Source organism: Battus philenor, unplaced genomic scaffold, assembly GCF_028537555.1.
Source record: "Battus philenor isolate CCGP_79_NKW_IND1 unplaced genomic scaffold, ilBatPhil1.0.hap1 SCAF_12, whole genome shotgun sequence".
Taxonomy (NCBI): Eukaryota; Metazoa; Arthropoda; class Insecta; order Lepidoptera; family Papilionidae; genus Battus; species Battus philenor.
In genome coordinates this window covers 9,927,095-9,947,692 of record NW_027181674.1, presented here as the reverse complement: position 1 = coordinate 9,947,692, position 20,598 = coordinate 9,927,095, and the positions used below count along the sequence as shown (strand labels likewise).

The 20,598-nt window shown below is 30.1% G+C and overlaps 1 protein-coding gene across 1 annotated transcript; it reads right to left on the bottom strand.

Annotated features, from left to right (window-relative positions):
- Positions 1–1,386: 1,386 nt before the first annotated feature.
- LOC137933049 (acyl-CoA Delta-9 desaturase-like) lies at positions 1,387–16,553 on the bottom strand. Its single transcript, XM_068776784.1, has 8 exons — positions 16,450–16,553; positions 7,901–7,998; positions 7,283–7,395; positions 6,957–7,119; positions 5,399–5,572; positions 5,020–5,205; positions 3,808–3,968; positions 1,387–2,270 (listed from the first exon to the last, which is right to left on the bottom strand). Exons 1-8 carry the CDS (start codon positions 16,453–16,455, stop codon positions 2,059–2,061), a joined length of 1,113 nt encoding a protein of 370 aa, XP_068632885.1. The 5' UTR covers positions 16,456–16,553; the 3' UTR covers positions 1,387–2,058.
- Positions 16,554–20,598: the final 4,045 nt, after the last annotated feature.

The window sequence follows — 20,598 nt, the reverse complement described above, 5'->3', positions numbered from 1 at the left end:
CTTTTATTTTATAGTCTCATCTAATTTATAATATTTAAGTAGAAATGAAATAAAAAAACAATTCAAATTTAAACGGTCTTAAACTTTTTTTTTAAATGTTTCTATATGAGTAACAAAAAAAACTATTCCTATAAAAGTAACAAAACTGTAATGAAATTAATGCTATGTCTATCGAATGTTTTTGTGAAAAAAGCAACTTCAAAACGTCAATTTTTCAGCAGCACACTGATAATATACTGAGAACTTTATTACTTGTGTAAAGATTGTAACCAAGTGCCGCCCTATACTACATGAAGAGAGCATAGAACTTCTTTAGAGTAACGTCGAAGGTAAAAGGCTCCCTCCGAAGCCTTAGTTCAAGCGGTTACATTATATAATGCACCGGTTAGGGAGGACGCTATATTCTTGAGTAACTAAATTTTTAGCCTTATTATAAATTACAACATGAAACTCTTTGGTCACATGGGCAGACGCTGCTTGGTTTAATTCTGTTAATAATGAACATGGACCCGATCGGTTACTGTTATTGGTCACGATTGTGTCGGTCTTAATTATTATTAATTCTCTTAAAATAAAAAAATGGCTTTGTTCATTTCAAGCTGTAGTACCTAAGAACCGCAAAAATATTTGAAAACACTGAAAGTCTGATTATAAAAATGCAATTTTTTCGTAACTATTCATGTATTGTATGCTGATCAAATTACTTTTAGGCCCACACTCTTAAACTAAAAGTAATTGAAGCGTAAATTATTGTTTTATATCACTGCATTATAATAATCAAATCAAGGGGAATAAATAACGGTAATAAAAAAACAAAAAATATATATATAAAATATATATAAATAAAAATATAAAAATAAAAAATAAAGGTAATATGAATATCCATATTTTTTACTAAATAAATACACAACATTAGTCGCAAGAACATTGTTATTGAGAACATATTAACAGTTGTAATAGATATACGTGGCAAAGTAGTCATTTGAAATTATCACAAAAATAAAGTAGTAACAATTATTTTTCTAAAGCTATTATCCGAGAGCACCATAATAAGTTATTCATAAAACACTTCAAACTATTTTATAATTAGAATAGAACCACTAATCACATGTATCGAGTGTAAAAACAATACGGTCCGGCCGGATTGCTTAAAATTGCATTACAAAGTAAAACCTTTTACCTTTTTTAAATATTAATTTTAAAATGTGAATAAGAAAGAAATAGCATTTATACAACACATTTTTTTAAATTTTGTCCGAAAATCTGTTAAGTTATCAATTTCCAATTTTATCTAAACATATGCTCAATGTTTATTTAGTGTTTTCATTGTAACAATGTAAAACTATTAATCGTTGGTATAATATTATTATCTTAATATATAAAATACATACCCATATCAGTTATTAAAAAATTTAAGATATTGAATAACATACAGCAATCGGATTTTAAACATTTCACTGACATTTGCTGCAAAATGAAATTCAATTAATTAAACTCGAAAAAAAATCATATCTTTTAAAGCTTTTAATAAAACAACTTTAGTCAACAAAATAACTTTACTTTTAGTTATTAAAGTTGACAGTTAAATGTTGTCAACAGTATTTATCGAAATTGAAATTTAGGGTCGACGAATAATTCAGTAGTCAAACGCAATAATCATTTTTAGGAAATTAATCAGCAACAAATTTTGTATTTATTAGCAATTACTTGGCAATGACCTTTTAATACTCAAAACACCTTTCCTTAAATATTTAGTCAGATTTAATAAAGGAAAACCGAAGGTGGCAATTCGCAGTTAAAATAAATTACCGAATGCATGTAAATAAAAAATATTTGTTTTTTTTTTTTATCACTGCTATCTATATACTAAAGTTCGTAGAGATAGACATGCAATATAAATCAAGCCATAAACCCGTAACCTAGCTAAATAGCTACTCTGATCGGATCAATAAAATCAGGCTCAAATTCAAACGGAATTAACTTCTACTACCCAGATATCTAAAACAAATGGTATGAAACGCACTTAATGCTACACATTGGCTAGCAGTACAATGTATTTTATACAGATTTTTTGTTCGATATTTCTACTAATTTTCGATCTTCTTCTGGCATGTCTTCATCACCCCAACCCCACACCGGATTCTCTGGATGGTGATGATCTTCGTGCAAAGTTTCATTCCCATTGCTATATGGGTGCGAACCATCACCCGTCCTGTTCACTCTTTTGCGGATCATTTCTGCTGAAACTGTTTTTAAATCATACGCTAATCCTGAAAATACAAAAAAGTTTATTGAAGAAGAAAAGTTTTTCACTAAATGCTCTAAACGTAATTGACAGCTGACTGTCACACGTAATGCATATTTACTTTATATTTATTCTACCGACACCACAAATAGTCAATTTAAATTATCATTCAGCTATGTTTTCAACTGCTAAATGCTTTTTAAATAAGATCAAATAGACCAGCAAGTTGACCAGCTTTCGAAACGAACCAATTTAACCTTTTTTTTAAATAGAAATCGGTAGTTCACTATTAAAATAATAAGTTTAACTCCAGCTTATAAACAAAGTCGGAAAAACAGTCTTTACGCAAATAGGATGTGTAAACTAGTGATAAATTCTCTTTGTTTGTACTATAAGTGCTTGGTTCATTTTGATTAAATTGAAAAGGTTACATTTTAACAAACAAACAGCTTGGTAAAATCTCGTTTTAACCTTTTATTTTTTTTTTCTTTAGTGAAAAAATTACTACAACTTATATGGACCTAGTTTAAACCTTTTCAAACCGGCAATTTTAATGCCAAACATGCACTTTGCTCTGAGCGCCAAGTAAATGATCAAATAGACGTCATTTTCCTAAAAATTTTGATCAAAATTCATATTAATACTCACGACGTAGCTGAATAATTGAAAATTTATCACAAAACAGTTTTGATCCAACCCGGTATTTAAGTACCTCACGAACTTACTGAAAGTGTCGTAACAAACCGGTATACTCATTTGTGATTTTTATTGAGACAAAATAAGCGAACTGTTTTACTGATGAGGAAATGTAGATTGTGTAAGAAAAGAACGTGAGAAAAAGGTCGTGATTGATGATTGGTTGAGCTTTACCAAGGGTTAACTCCAGATTGACACGCAAAGTGATACTGTGTCTATGGTAGAATTGAAAGGGCATTATTTATAATAAGCTTTTATCACCAAGCTGAACAGTCGATTCGGGTCTCAGCTGCCAACAACCGATGAGATTAGAACAATAAATTGTGAGAAAACGACCAAAATTAATTAATTGAAGAGGATCTTTAATCATGACATCGTTTGGTCTAGCGACACACATATTCGGTTGGGAATTGATTATGTGTCTACCATATAGCCCTGACTTTGCACCTTTATATTTTCACCAGTTTCGGTTTCTAAAAATTTCTCGAAATACTATGGGCAGTCTCAGGTTAAAATTAACAGCGGACTGAAACCTTTCCCACAGTCAAAAGTAAAGTAATCGATCTCAAATTTCTACAGCAAAGACATTATGTCACTGCCTACAAAAGATACCAAAAAGTTATGGAACAAAAACGCAAAGATTCAAGTTTAGACTACATACATCCATGAATTTTTCAAATAAAATGCTAAGTAACACTTTCCCCGTCTTATAATAACACTAAACAAATGCTGACTGATTGATACAACTGTTACGTACTTGTAATACCAGCACGCATACATTATACATATACAGAACATATTTCTGCTATTGCTCATCTAATAAAAAAGAAAAATTATGGATTCTTTAACAGTCATTAAAAATTTACCGTGTTTTGCCGCCCAATCAATTAAAGCTGTTGAAAAATTTGTACTGTAGTGACCGAGTTCCGCTGCTTTGTAGTCCCAGGGGAACACATGGTGATAGTTGTGCCAACCCTCGCCAAAGGCACATATTGCGACTGTCTTGTTATCTGTAGCGCCTATGTATCTGAAATAGCAACGAATAGTCTTTCGTAGAATTAGTTTAGATAAAGAGTAGTAGATAGGTGCCCTGTCTTTTTTGAAAAAATAGGTATTTAAGTGTAAAATAAACTCCATGACTATACGCAATACCTGTATTTGTCAAATTTACATGGCTATTTGTATACCGACGGGAGTAAAATTACAGAAATTCTCAACAGTCGCGCGACGCATAAGTTATCGTTCTATTGCACTTAAGCCGTTGCTCGAAGTCAATAGGACAATTATTTGGGCGCCGGTCGATAAAATGTGAAGGTTCAAGTGGCAGTTACATTAGTCAAAGTAATAAATTACAACTTTAATATTCGTATTATAATCAACAAAACTAAAAATCATATCCCTAACAAACAAAACGCCATTAAATTTGTGGACGAAGTTCTGTTATTATAACTTTTGCGCCAATTGGAAATTTAATTATGTTGTGATTTTATTGTTTTGTGAAAAACTGCTTTAAATAGTCAATAATAAAAAATTTATATTTCAATAACAATCACTTCTGATAAATAAACAGTGTCTCTGAGTTTTAACTGTTGAAAAATTTTCGCAATATACATCTAATTTGTAATTGGACAGTTCTATTAGACTACTACAAGTTGAGAACAGAACTAATAACAAAAATAGTCGTTGATAATAAGGCAAAAACACCGCGTTTCGCCAAAATCATTTCTTTGGAATTTTTCCCCTGGGACATTTTATTCAATTAACCTTTTAGGTACAGACAACCTTTAAGAATGAAGAAAACCTTTAGCACTTTATGTTGGCAATAAATAGATTACACAACGACTTTTATTTTACACTTATTTTATGAATATTAAACAAAAGCTTGATACGTATGTTTAGTTGTAGGTTAATTGAGATTATTTTATATCCATTGCATAATAATAGTTTTGAAAACTAAATTAATAAATTATATATTAATACTTTAAAAAATAGCTCACTGTTATTTTACAGTCATAACGTTTTCACCACCACATTTTATGAAAGTTGTGCGTAAATGTCAATTTTAATAAATGGCTTACTTGTCGTATGGCTTGTTGCCCCACATGTGAGCGGCTGAGTTTACCAACCACGTAAAATGTAGCGATAATGTGTACCGGAACATGGCTGCCACGTACCAGGAATGCCACGGGTTCTCGTCCCATAACGCGACAGGAATCCACGCGGGAAGAACAAAACACAGGATCGGCATTATCACGAGATACGTTCTGAAAAATAGTATTTAGACGTGCTTTTAATTTATTATAATACATGATATGGTACATTATTTCGTGAGGATAATAAAAACAAAATTATTTTAAGCTTAATTCTAAAGCTTTTGTTAGATAAATCTAACACTTAAAAGACTAGACATTCTGTTAAGTAGTTTTGCTTAAAAGGATTGAACAGGTGATTACTTACTTCTTTTGAAACATGACTATTGGATCTTTCTCCAAATCGGACATGTCAATAGCAGCCCCTTTTTCAAACACATCCTTATGTTTCCTCACCATTAGCCATCCAATGTGGGAGAAGAAAAATCCACGGCGTGCGTTGTGCGGATCTGCGTCGGTCTCCGTGAACTTATGATGCACTCTGTAACAAATATTCGCTTATCTTAGCCGCAATGTTTTAACATGGTAACAAACTTTGGCATAGTCGTCATGTTATAATATATATAAATACAGTTACGTTGGTTTTCTTTTCTTAACCATTAATGACATCAGTATCATGTCTGTTTATATCGATGTAATTAATGCTATTTAATCAGCAGTTTGACAAGAACTTTTTTATTTGTATTAGGCCTGGCAAAAACTAAAAGCTATGATAGTAATAACATAATATATGAATAATAAGTTCAAAAATTCGAAACCGAATTCTTAGAAATAATATTCCATTTTTTTTGTTTAAGTCGTGAGAAACATCAAATCCTATTTAACTGAACCTTTTATTCAGCGTATTATTAATATAAATATTGATTATTTTTGAAACAAAACAAATAAAGGAAATTCACAGCTGTAAAATATGTCCCTGCTAAAAATAATCTTGTGAATTTCACAAATAATATTGGCGGTGCAGTTTATAAAACTGGAACAGTTGATGTATAATGTTTCAAACGAGCCTATCCATATTAGATATCGTTTGCATGCTATCTTCTCCATAGTTTTACTGACAACAATTTTATTGCAGTTATATTAACCATTAGGCGCATGTTCTTTATGCGTTGATGCTTTATGTTATAAGATAAAAAAAACACGTCTACGTGTCAATTTTAATCAATACCGAGCCAGTATTGTGTGATAAAAACTTTCTATTTGCAGACTGGATCCGTAATATAATAACCCACTTCGTAGGTCAAAGACACGGTCACCGATAGGGGTGGATAATGAAATATAGTGTCATTTCGCAAAAAATATTGTTTTTATGTGAAAGTAAAGTTAATGGTAGACAAATGTATAGCAAATATCCTTTATAATAAATATTTTATTCCCAATACTCAATCAAGCTATAAACTGAATTCACCAAAGCGTTTGTGGTTAATTATTATGGTATATTAAGTAGTACTACGAAAATTAATGTGTTTTATAATTCCTATTGAATTTTAAGATATTTTAGCAGTGTTTCATTTTACTACTGATTACTATAGTTATCTACTCTTAACTGGTAGTAAAATACGCAAAAGAAACTATTGGCCATAATTTTGTAACATATTTCAGAAGTTACGATTTAACTACGAATTAAGTTCAATCGAATTTTAATATCTGTTAGAAAGTACAAGAATTGTTAAAGTTTTTTTTTTATAAAATAGGTCTAAACATGTTTAACTTTTAGATCCATGTATCTTAACGGTGTACAAGTACATATCTTTTATATATACAATACCTACATAGGGTATTCATTTTGTGAACAAAAGGAAGCGGAATGAACATTTTATTTTTTGCTTATCCACAGTTTGTAAGCCAATACATCATATAAATACCTATGATCTCTAACCCACTCATAAATGTGGTTTTGGAAAGCCATAGTTTGCATAACAGCCAGAAATAGTCTGAGCGGCCAACGCGCTTTGTACGCTCTGTGTGCCCACAGCCTGTGAGCGCCCGCTGTCACGCCCGTCGCTGACAATGATGCGAAGGTAATAGCTGAGAAAATACAAACAATCCTTTTAATTATACTAATACATTCTCTTAAGGCAGTAATAAATGGAAACGGGAAAGAAATATTGTTCATACTGTAAGTGGAAAATATGCATTTTAAAATTATATCGAACAGTGAAATTTCAGTTTTGGACAAAGCTGTACTCACCGAATAATAGCGTCATTATCTTCGATTTAACAGTCAGTATGAGGTAAATACCATACAGCGAGGCAGTGTGTAAATAAATGAAAGCCAACACGTTTCTCCATACTATTTGCCATCTGAAAATAAATAAGTACTTAGTCAACCGTCTCATTAGTAACAAAGTCTTAGAGTGTTTACTTAAGTTTATTCGTATATGTTTTGTAATAAACAAAGTATTAATCGAAGGTGTAATATAATAACAAGATCTCTATAGGTCTTGTAAGTAGATAACTTTGAGATTTTTTTCGGACGCTCAATTTTATTTATGACATATTAATGTCATTAATTTTTGTCAAATCTTTTTAAAGAAATTTATTTAAAATAAATTCATGTAACGTGAAAAAGGTGATTACTGTCACTTTAAGTAAAATTTATACTGTATTTTTCAAATAATATACATTACAGCTATAACAATTACCATTTATGGGAAAGCTAATTATCACACAAATTTTACATTAATGATTTATTGCTGCAATATAGTCACGTCAAAATGTCTTCCAAAATTTAATAATTTATTATCACTACATAAACTAACAATAATCTTTTAAAAGGAAACACATTATTTTCTAGCATAATACTCACTCGTAATCTCTCCTTTTAGTGTATGATATGTCTCCTGTTTCAACGCGTTTCTCCTGCATCGTGGTAAAATCTTGAAATTGTGTCATTCTTGTTTTTATCTGGATTAAATACAAAAGTACCAAACATAAACATCTATTTTATATTTTTTACAAAAATATGTGTCAAAAAGGGTTTAGTAATGTTAATATTAACATATTATTATTTATGTATTAGTACGATAACAATAATGTTTCAAATAAAATTAAACTACTTATGTAACCGCTCGTTTTTATTTTCAATGTCTTTATAAGTTATTAATTAATATCCCCATAGTCTATCCACGAGACAAACTCTTTCTGTTAATGGAAAATTTTTGAGCATTTTTATAATGCTGTTTATTATGTTTTTTAATAATATGTTAAAAACATTGTAATACAAAACAAATAATTTGATAAAATATTTTTATTAAAATATATTATATGTATCTATATTAAACATCAATTTTTATGTTATTTTTTACGGATTTGAATATTCCATCTATGTTTGAATAGCTAATTACTTCACAACCTTTAAACGACCGAGGTTGGGTAATTATAGTAATTAGTCAAACATAAAGCTACTTCTAAGCAAAACTTCACGCGAGATGCACTTCGAATACAAACATTAGATATGAAATGTACGAACATCTATTTTTTCCTATGGAACGGGATTATTTCCGTTTTACTTTTCGAAAAAAATTGTTGCTGTTCAATATGAACAACTTTACTGATGACTGGAAAACTATTCAAAAACACTAATGAGGTAGTCGCGTGATGGCACTTACATTACTCATAAAATTATTATATACGGTTCAACTATACGGTTTAATACATTTTACATAACTTTAGTTTTACTAACTTCTTGACCCATAACGATAACCGTGCCACTAACATCAATAACAATTTAAAAAATGTAATGATGACTAACTAAACCAAGTTTTGTTTATAGCAAATGATTCAGAGCTTTCATATGATAATTACTAAATGTATAAATGCGGGTGCGATTCTTGTAGGATAAACAGTTTTCGAGAAGTCAAGCATTTTTTTAATGACGAAATTCTAAGCCGACATCATAACCTTTATAAGACTCAATAACTTTACTTGAAATATAAATTATTTTATTTATCAGAAAATTTACAATAAAAATATCTTTATATTTTCCCTTTTCACAAGTTATTTTAGTCATATCAAAATCTGAGTGTAGAACTTGTACGGACACTATAATTAAAGTATTGAGAAAGTTTGATAATAACATTTAGTTATCACTGTTTTATGCAGCTCTAGCTGTCAGTAACGCTGAATAGAAAGTACCGTTTCGTTTCGCTGCCATTGTCATGCCTTGGTGTATCACATGTATCAATACTACTTGATATCTTAAGGTTTATTTATTGTGCCAGAATAATAAGTTTTACGAAAGCGTAAGGGACAGATAAAAAATTGGAAAGTCTATCTTTTTCCCTTTTATATCTAATTGAACAAAATACCTTTCTAAAGTTAATGGTGTAATTTATAAATTTCCCCAATTTAACAACTTGGTTATTTGAATTCTTATTAAAGTTAGTTGAAAAGATTTTTTTAATATACAGGTCAAACGAAGGTCGAAGCTATTTAATAAATATCTTTATCTTAGTAGACTTCCTATGTTTATGTTTAGTGTATCTGCAAAATAGTATCTTTATAAAATTTCACTTAGCTGCGATGTAACAGCTGTGTTAAAATAGGTTGAAAACATAAGGCCTAATTCGCAGGATGCTCGTTTTGAACGTCCTAAGTTCAAATTCAAACTTACTTTTGTATCTCTGTTACTCACTGTATTTTCAACTTTGTCAAAGTAATGTTGTTATTGCAAGTAAAATGACTCAATTAGCACCACATGCCATTTACACTCATGCGGCAATGCTACGCTGCTCTGGACTTAACATCTCAAAAATCTAAGGAGAATTAAATATTTATGATTTAGACATTTATGTTCAAAAGATGGTCTACGCGTCCCGCCGCTTAATATGAATTTTTTTTCTGTACATCGAAATACCAGTTACATTTATCGTAAGGGAGTAAACATGCATGTTATAGCCTATTCGTAAACACCATATCTAGAGAGACGATCGTCTAGCAACTCAACAATAGTAATTTACGCTTCAATTTCCCTGTTTGACCTTGAGTTGAATCATTAAAATCGTTTCACTCACAAACATATCAGTCGCTTAAGCTCAAAGTGGATATCAGTTTTAGGGGATCTGAAGATACAGATCGGAATAACCCAAGTAGAAGAGTGTTTAAAACCAAAAAGTATTACAAGTGCTGCTTTATTACATATTGTAGTGGCTGAGAATATGTGACGATTATTGAAATGGACAGTAACACTTCTTCTAAGATAAATACCTTATCACAAAATTATTTAAAAACCGGGGATTGAAACATGTGTCTTTTATCCTTTTATTTAATAGTGACAAAAAAAGGCAATCTGATATGCGCCTCTGATTGTGGTTTCTTAATCAACAGCAACAATTAAGAATAAGTCGTATAGTAGGGCTACATTGATTAGGAATATTAACTAAGATATATTAACATTTAATAACAATTACCATGTATTGCATGGTTTCAAGAGCACGCCATACGAAAACTATTACAAAAACGTTGTCTTGTAGCTGCGTACATATATATAGAATAAATGATTTATTTTCATTTATTTCACTGTGTTGTTATCCATCATATGATAGAAAACTATGGTCACATAAAACCTTTTTTAAAATATACAAGCTTAGGATGTAACTAACGTAAAATATTAGCAGATGTGCTTTAGAAAAAAAGTGTTAGCCTAGTGGTTCGCCCCTGCGTCTTACTGAAAACGTGCACAACGTATGAAATTTATGTGATATATCTACCGGTCACAAATACTCAATGAGAATGAGTCACAAAAAAACTGCCTCATCTTCAAAATAAAAATAAAAACATATGGAATACCCACTAATCATCAGTGTGAAGAAGTGGGGTAACGACCTCTGATATGATAATAGCTGTCGCAAAACGACATGGGTAATAGTACAAAAAGTATAAGCTAAAAAATTTAACAAGTGTATGGAATGAATTTTCTTTCGAAAAGTAAAGAGACCAGTAGCACTAATATTAATGACTGGGCATTCTTTTAAATAATTCTGAATATTTTTTTAAAAATATATTTTTAATATTGTTAAAAGTATTTTGAGATTACTTTCGATTTTTAAGCAGTAAAAGTACCCATGAGATAAGGTGTAACTAAAAACGACACTAAGCTTCTAATGATTTTTAATTTTAAACTTTCTCTTTACATTTGTGAGAGATAGTAGAGCGATGTACCATAATAACAATTAACACCCACGACTGTCAAAAACATATGTGTTAAGGGTCCTTAGTATTGGCATGTTTGCCCGAAGCTTTTACTTCCTCTGAAAGAAATGTAAATAATAGACGCAAAACCTGTTCCTTGACCCCGAGACTGTGTAACATTGGTAAGTTTAGCGAAATCCAATGCCACTTTCTCCGGCTGCGTGCGCCTCCGTCGAGCGCGCTTCAGAGATCGCGCGGACTATTTACCGTTAACGACTCTTGATATTATGATTAAACGTTATTGCAAAGTACTCACTTTAAACAAACGAAATGCTCACCTCAATTTAAAATTTATCACCCGACAATTTCTTAGCTTTTAAGATATTTTTAATGCATTACGGTCGGTCAGTAGTTCTGTAACTTGACCGTCAAGATATAAAATTCGTTCTTTAAATAGTTTATTAATAAAGAGATTATTAAATAATATAATGATTATACGTAATATTTATTAATAAAGATTCGAGCAGAGTTGCCCAGCAGTAGTGTAATGAAAATTGCGGTTGCGATTCCCAGAACAATCTTAAATAGTGCACACTTTGTGCATTAATCATATAGGATTGTCACTATTCACAAATACGTTTCCAAGGATGTCAGCAGCATCCTCTGCATACCATAACGCCGTACTGCGATTGCGCAACTTGCTTGCTAAGCGTGAGGAATATATCCCACATAAATATTTTTCCGGAAGGCCTATGCCTTGCAGTGGGCGTCTATGCGTTGAAACATTGAATATAGATAATTTGTTAAAGTAATCGTATAATAAATAAATAGTTACAAATTTTGGGTATATTAGATATTTCCATCGATATTATTGCCTATATATGCCGTCGATTTTACTGTGTATAAATGTTATATAATACAGCTTAACAATTAAATCTTACCGCGTGAAGATTGTATGAGTAGACGTACTATACGTAAATTTTCAAAAATGGCTAATCTAGTTTTAAAACACAATCTCTTTTTCGTCAGGTCTGTTATTTAAGATCTACTGATAGATTCGGATATATATACATACGCCATAAAATATAAAAATACTGTTTCCTACTTGTCCGTTGCTAAGAGTCTTGTAATAAACATTACTGTCTTTCCTTATTCATTTTGCAACTTTCTGGTAATAAAAAAAAAACAATAAACCTCTGACTAATCACTCGTGTCATACAAGCTGTTCTTCGGTTTTATCCAATTTACATATTTATAATAATACAATCCAAATAAAACAAAACTATATTAGTCGTTATTAATTTTTGTGCATTCATAATGGTCATATATTTATGACCTAATTTTATTCATAACAATTGGAGACATTCCAGTCCTAAATTCAGTTTTACTCTTAAAATTTATTTACAGCCTTTATTTACCACGTGATTTTCTTTAAATATGTTAGTGTTTTTATAACATGAATAATATTTGTAAACCAGTAATAACAGAGAATCGAAATGCTGTTGAAAATCATACGCGAATGCGTACGGAGAAATATTTATTATTCGTTATTAACTGTTCCTAGCATTTGATTTACGTTTTATTCAATGGACCAATTGTTGAACTATTGGAACCGTTCATAATTTACCTTTGTTTTCGGATATTTTATAGTTCTCTTGTCGGTATGTCGTAACCGTCGTTCGTAAGTCGTAAAATTCTGCACAGCTATGGCGTCTCCAATGTACTCAAATTGTTAAGCAACGCTTATGTCATTTTAATCTTAAATACATAAATATGTTATTTATTTTAAGAAGTACTAAAACATTATATTTAGAGAAAAAATGTCATAACATATAGACAAATGTCTATAAAATGTGCACTGATAAATTTGCCGTGAAATCTGGATAACTTGTACTTCCAAAATAATTATCGCTTTAGAATGTATCCTGTAGACGGACACTAGTTTGTCATAAATCATTCGCTCATTTTTATAATACAACACAAAAACAAAGGAATGCGTTTTACATGGCATTAAACTATTTATCAACCCATACCCAAAATGATCATACATCTTGTGGAATAAATATTCGCACTGAAATGTATAATCTCGTTGTCCTCAACACGTGAGAGCTTGGCTATCTACCCCGCTTAAATTTCTGTGTATTCGATAACCTACGCTATGTGTCATAAATCAAAGTAGACGTATAAGTCAGTAAAATCTACCGCCTTATAATTGATGTATATTTCTAAGATAAATCGTACCTAATGTTACCGATTTTAGAATAATTTGGCAAACAATTACATTGGACTTACTTGTTTCTATTATACAGCATAGTTCTGTTACAACGTTTATTTTTTCAGTTATTGTCTAAATAGGGTAATGTTCCTCTATAACTATTAGCGACACCGTAACCCGTGTAGTCTATATAATTCTACACAAAGTTTTACATTACACTGACACAGATGAGAATTTAACGAGTATGAAGTTTGTAGTATAATTATTTTTTGTGTTCGCATTGGATACCTTTCCCAAACTTTCTACAATTTTGTCCGTTCCTTGTCATTAAATGCTTTATACTTCATTTTGGCGTTAAAAACATAAAATCAAATACGCCTACTATCACATTTTATTTTTTTATAAAGGGCTGTATAGTCTTCGAATTGAATACTATATAAATGAAAAGAAAATCTACAGAATATTATACAATGAAAATAATTATCAACGTATCATGATAACATAATACATTGAAGGATCAATTAAATCAGTGATTCAGTTTCATAACCGTGAACTTAGTACAAAATTATGAACCATATTTATCTATATATTATGTATAAGAATTACACAAAAAGCCTCTACACTAGGTAGCGAAGGTAAAGATAAATAACGATAATCTATCAAGGAACCTTTAATGTATTTTGCCTTAATACCTTTGAATCAATTTATTAAAATAAAATTGATTATTTGAATAGCTAAACGACTAAAGAGGTTTTGTAAAAATTATATTATTTATTGCTCGTACTTCGTTACTTAAGAAAGTAGAAAAAAATTATTTATAATAAATTCCCAAAGTTTGTTGTTAATACTGTCACTAAACTGCTTTCACTTGTCGACGTGTCATGAAATTGATGTCGAAGCTTTATCATTTATCATATAACTTTAGAAGTAACAGATCAGCAGCACATTTACATGAACATATAATTCTGTCAAACTGTATATGCTTTTTGTTATTACTTTAATAATATAAAAAACTTTGAGAAAAATAACACTAAATGTATGGTTAATTATTTATACATAATTAACCGAGACGTGACAAAAAAGCTCATGAGAACTGTGCAAACAAAATATCCACATACACAGCGAAATGTTTTTTGTTAATTATCATTTTCATTCATTGTTACTTAGAAACATTTACGTGTTTTTGCTGTGTAATAATTGTTTTATTACGTAATTTTTACCACCAATTAGATACAAAATAATTTTTATATTTATTTATTACATCAATAAAACTAAGGTGCAATATAATAAGAAAAAAGAAACACGTGTACTTTAAAAGACAATTTTCACAATTATTAAATAAATATATTTGATGTGGTGTATACGTTGTCGATAAGCCACGGAACACTAGTTTCGGAACTCTCGAATAAAAATAAAAAATTCACTTTTTTTAGTGATTCATGATAGTTTAAACCATACAAAATAAATACTCATCCTCTATTACCACCCAATTAAAAGTTCTGTGATACAAACCAGGTAATCATATTAGCGTTGAAAAACAAACACTGAAGTCAAAAAATTATTATTGTGTGGTATCCCTTTACATGACATCTGGGGTGTAGTTTTAGTTAAGATAATACAGTACAACAAATGATATAAAACATATTAATAATTATTTAGAAAAATCTAGAAGTATTTCTCGCGTTATGGCTAAGGTACTATAGTTAGAATTTGCGGTCGACAATGGAAGGACGCAGGCGTCGTAACGTTTGTGTATTTGAATGGACGCGTACGTAAGGGCGCGACAAGTTGTGTTTGTTGTGTACTTATCTTAGACGTTGCCTACTCAGATATGCTTTCTTAATTTGAAATAGTACAGATAAACCTTTTCATCTGTTAAATTTGTGTTAGCTCATGCTTTACAATGTACTAAAAAAAATTCTTAATGTTAATTACGAAAAGACGTTTAATTTATTATTTTGTTCAAACAATCAATAAATTTGCAAAAAAAATTAAAAAGTTATCGCTAGCGTTATTACGAGAAGATCAGAATTAGATACGTTAAAAATATTTAATTATGAGAAAAACCTATTTTAATAGTTGACGAATTTTGAAAATCTTGATTAGTAGAAGGTATTATTTTCCGCAGACTGTCGCATCTTGTTGGATACCACTTGTACTAAATTATGATTTCAAAATAAAATTAAAATATTATCACTCTGTACTAAAGGTTGTGCCCCCAAGAAGACGAGAAGAAAACAATTTATAAACCCTGAGTAGCATCAAATGTTATGCGTCTCATTCGGCTTAACCAGTGTCGTTAAGATATTAATAACATTAAAGTTACTTGTTAACAACAGCAAAATCCTGTGTAAAATCTTTTTCGTTAACAGACTTATTTTTTAATGTGATATTTATATCTGCTGCGTATTTTTCGTAGTGGTCTATTGCTTGTTAAGCTCGTAAAAATAAAATCAAAATAGGAAACTAAACATGTTTTTAACTTAAATTTAATTGTAAAAAAAAAACTTAATTTTTACTGGCCCTTTTTCCAAAACGGAAATAACAGTAATTAATATTAAAACAACTTTAATCGATTTTGATTCAATTTCAATTAAACGATAATTTAGATTTAGTTATCTTTGTTATCGTTGCTAATGATTATTACTTTTTCTGGCTAGTTTCATTGCGTAATTTTGTAATTATGTCATAGTTGACAAAATTTGACACTATTTATTTGAAATTTTTAAAACTATCTATTTTGTAAATTGAAAATTCAAGGTAAGTTATATTAATGTTCTGTAATACAATGCAAATAATTTTTCAACTATATTTTAATACAAATATATTAGTGTTTTAAATGTAATAGCTCTAAAATATTTCAAGTTTTGTTTACGTTCAAATACAATAGAATAACGTGAAAACTTTTTATTGAATAAAAATTTTTTGAATAAATGAATTAGTAAAAATCTTAAGCAAATTATTGAAATGAGATAAGTTTTATAATTTAAGCTGTTTGGCAGACTCCTTACCTGCATAAAAACTTATACACAAATTGGGGAAACACAAACATAGGCACAATACTAAATCGCCGTTGCACTTGTACAGGGTTCTTTATATCAATTACGTACGTATAAGCGGCCGCAAGAAGAGGCTTTGAGCGCCGCCATCTTTTCCCCTTACTTATAGCTTCACGGACAAGGTGTAACACTTTCCCCACCCATTCATCTCTTCATGCGCTTCTTTCAATTTCACTTTTGTATTCGAAAATTATTTTTGTACACCCGAAGTACATTCGACACCGTATCAATAAAAATATATTAATTATTTACGAATTTACAGTGGGAGCTTAACCATTTAAGTTCTTAAAGTATGCTTATTTGCTAAATAATACTAAATGTCTTAATTTGTGATACGTTTTTAAATAATTTCTAGATTTCAAGTAACATTTGATTTTTAAAAAATGAACTCAATAATATTATTTATTTATTACATTACAATAGCACGTAACGAACTGAAATAACTGTTAAATATATTAAATAAAAATAGCAGTGATTTTCCGTCGTAAAATATTTGCCAAAACATTTTTCAAAAATAATTAAATCTCGTTATCTGAGGTAAAAACTGAACACGGAAAATTACCTTTAACACATTGTTTTCAATGCAAAATTAGTCACACGGATTTAACTAAAATCCAATTATTATTTGAATACCCGGTTCACACATTAAATTATGAAGATATAGTAACCACACGAAGATATAGTAACAACACAACACCAATACAAAAAAATTTTTTTACAGTCATTCAATCAACTTAAGCCGCTGATTTTTAATATAATGATTAAATAAATGCTCTAAACATTAATCTTAAATATAAAACTATAAACGCACTAAATTTGACATATTAACATATATATGCCAAATTATATACTCTTTCAATGTATATAAAATATCCTTAACGACATAGAAAGTGATGGGAAATAGGTGTAAGAGCTCTAAAGGGAACATTGTATAGCTGTTTACTCTATTAATGTATAATACATCATATTTAAAAATCAATGGACTACGAAAATAAAAACACAAATAAAAAAATAGCATTTTATGCCTTTACCACGTAAGATCTGTTTTACAGTAGTTTGAAAAGTAAGGCCTGAAACACAGTTTGCAATAAAAAAACACAAAATTTTCAAAAAAGGCAAAAGTTTTCAGGCCGTATTGCCTTTTCCCCATAAAAGGAGTTTTTATCTAAGAGCACTGATTTCTGGATAGTCTGTGAATGAATTGAGCCATTTATTTCCAAATCTTTAATAAATTACATTTACAGTTAATTTAATGTTTAATGTTAAAATTACATTTAATGTTTGTACTATTAGTAATTTATTTTTCTTTGATTTGTTCCTCTGTTTGGGCGCAGGCCTCCTTCAGCGTCCTTCCCTGTCTTTAACCTTGTTCACCCAGTCGCTCCCTGCGATTTCCAAAATATCGTTTCTCAATTTTTAGTATAGCTCACCAATTTTTCTTTTTTCATTTAGACTTTTCTATTTCGTTGACAACAGTGTCCACCTTTTATCTTTCATCATCAGCCCTTCGCCACTTTGAATAACACACTAGGTGTGAGCATCATAAACGTGGGCACTGAGTCTTATACCAAGGCATGTGATTTTTTGGGCTTTTATTTCGAATATGTTCCGCTCTGTGGACCTTCACGTGGTTTTTATTCTGCTTTTAACTTTATCGAGAAAAGTCAATGTTTGGCTGCCATAGAGTACACTAGGTAACACATACGTGTCATAATTACTTCAGAAAATATTAAATATAAGCATCGAAATATACCTGTTGAAAAACGGTTAGCGTATACCATAAATTAATAGACACCACATGAGCTATGAAAGCTCTTGCCATCTATTTCCAAAACTATTAAAGTGATTCTCGCCTAATAGGGAAAATATTGCAAAGTACGTCACAATATCTTATATATTAGGCTAAAATCTTTAACAATTGCATAAAGTACTTTTTTCTCATTGATCTTTTTATAGGTTTTTTTCATTTCGTGTAGTAAAAATATGTCTAATTAAAACCGAAAAATTCAAAAAACAACCACTTCGATACACAAAAAACTACCTGTTGGAATTCAGGAAAAATAGTTTTTTGTCGATAAATGTCATCAGTTTCATACACTCTCAAGCAATTATCATGTTATTGTCAAGTAACGATTGACATACTTTTTAACCTGTTCAACATTATCCAACATTGAGGATAGCTACTGGAGATTATAACTATACATATAATAATAATTTCTATAATTTCTCTTACTTGCATTAGAGATGAATAACTTCTCATTATTCAAGAATCCTTGGCAATGATATCTTTGGTTAAATTGTTTTAATTTAGGCTATATCTGACAGAAAGTGAGAACTTTAAAAAATATATATTGTTGTAGTGTCTTTTTGCTTCTTCTCCACAACTATATTCTTTGAAAAGCAGAAAAGAATCAAAAATAAAGATGATTTTTAAAAAAGTGGACGATCAACAAGTCTTGTCAAAAGTTTCAATGTTAAATAAATGAAAAATGTAGCAGAGCGTAGAGCAACGTCGGAATCCAAAGAATATGAACCGCAGTAAGAGCAGCGTAAAACTAGTTTTATTTTGATAAGGAATATTCGCTTAAGTCTAAGAAATCATTATATATAATTATCGATATCATAATAAAAATGTTTATTTGAAACCGATATGGGATTTTTTAAATATTTGAACAATACTGCACTGTTTCGCTTAAGTCTTGTCCCTTACAATTACATAAACACATTGCTTACCACATTACAACACCTTTACTTTAAAACAAATTATAACTCTGTAACCTTTGTCTACATATACAGGCAGAAATTAATTATGTTTATTTTTATTTATTACCAAAGTTTAAGAATAAAACGCAGCTAAAGTTTGTGCGACTGAACTCTATGTGATTAAAGTCACTATAAATAACCGCTCTCTGCTGTATCTATCGATAACAACTTCTACAGTAAGGCTACCTTTAAAAAAAATTAATAACAAAGCTATAAGACGAGCTAATATTACTGAAGCTGCTAAAGCATTTGTTATCTTATTATGTTCCACGAATAGGACTGGAAAGTTACCTTTTAAATAATAAATTCGTTGTCATTGTATATTCCTGGTAGACATACGCTTATGGGATGCGCCATGTTTGTCTTCAAAAAATATTAGTCAAAGCACTTCCTTATTTAAACATTCGGAATAAACACCACTGACAATCCCTCGTTGAGTAAAACTCGTCAAATTTTTTAAATATAAATTTTAATAGATTGTGAATGTACAGATATGAACGTTATGTACCAAGCTAAAGGCATTTGAAAGTAAAAAATCTTAAAAGATAAACCTTTCAGTTGTGGCGAAATCTCTGATTTTGTACATTGAAAACCTTGAAAAGGGTGGCAAAAGTGCATCACGAATTAAAATAAGTAAAATAAAAGGTGCTCTAAATGAAATGAATTTCCGGGATTAGTTCGGTCGCTTTAAAACGGTGTTTTCGATGCAAACCACTGTCCGCAGGACTGAAAGCCAAAACATTAGAGAACGTTGTATACTATACTCAATGTCTCCAGACATTGAGTATCCATGCTAAACATAAGAACCGCTTGCTTCAGTATTAGGAGTTACTTGCAAAGACATCTCTATTCATGCGTTAAGAGTGGAAAGCAGGTTTTATTTACTAGGGTACTTTAGGCTAAAGAACAGGTGCGATGTTTTTATAAGGGTCTTTTTTTCGGGGTAAAAATTTTGGGTCACTCAAAACTATATAATTTTAATTAAAATTATATTGAGAGTTACCCAGAATTAGGCGTTAGACAAAACTATAATCATTATATATGAAAGATGTTTATTACTACATTTTATGACATTCATACAATGTCATAACAAATAATGTATAAAAATATAATGTATTAAACGCCTACTAAAGACAAGAATATTCAATTTTACTTTATCTTTTGCCAGGCGCTGATTTTATCTTTGGCTTTAACTTAATTAACATCGTTTTTTTAAAGATAAATCAGATGCCAGGAAATGCATAGTACACAATTTAGACAAGAGTAAAATTATGCGTATTAAAAATAAATCAATTCATTTATTTATTATTTCTACTTTTTTACAACCTGTGATATACT

What these genes read in the sequence shown, in the direction of transcription:
- LOC137933049 (XM_068776784.1), bottom strand. An exon ending in ACTAAAAGGAGAGATTACGA is followed by an intron (nt 7,396 to 7,900) that starts GTGAGTATTATG and finishes ATTTATTTTCAG; the next exon opens with ATGGCAAATAGTATGGAGAA. An exon ending in GATAATGACGCTATTATTCG is followed by an intron (nt 7,120 to 7,282) that starts GTGAGTACAGCT and finishes GTATTTTCTCAG; the next exon opens with CTATTACCTTCGCATCATTG.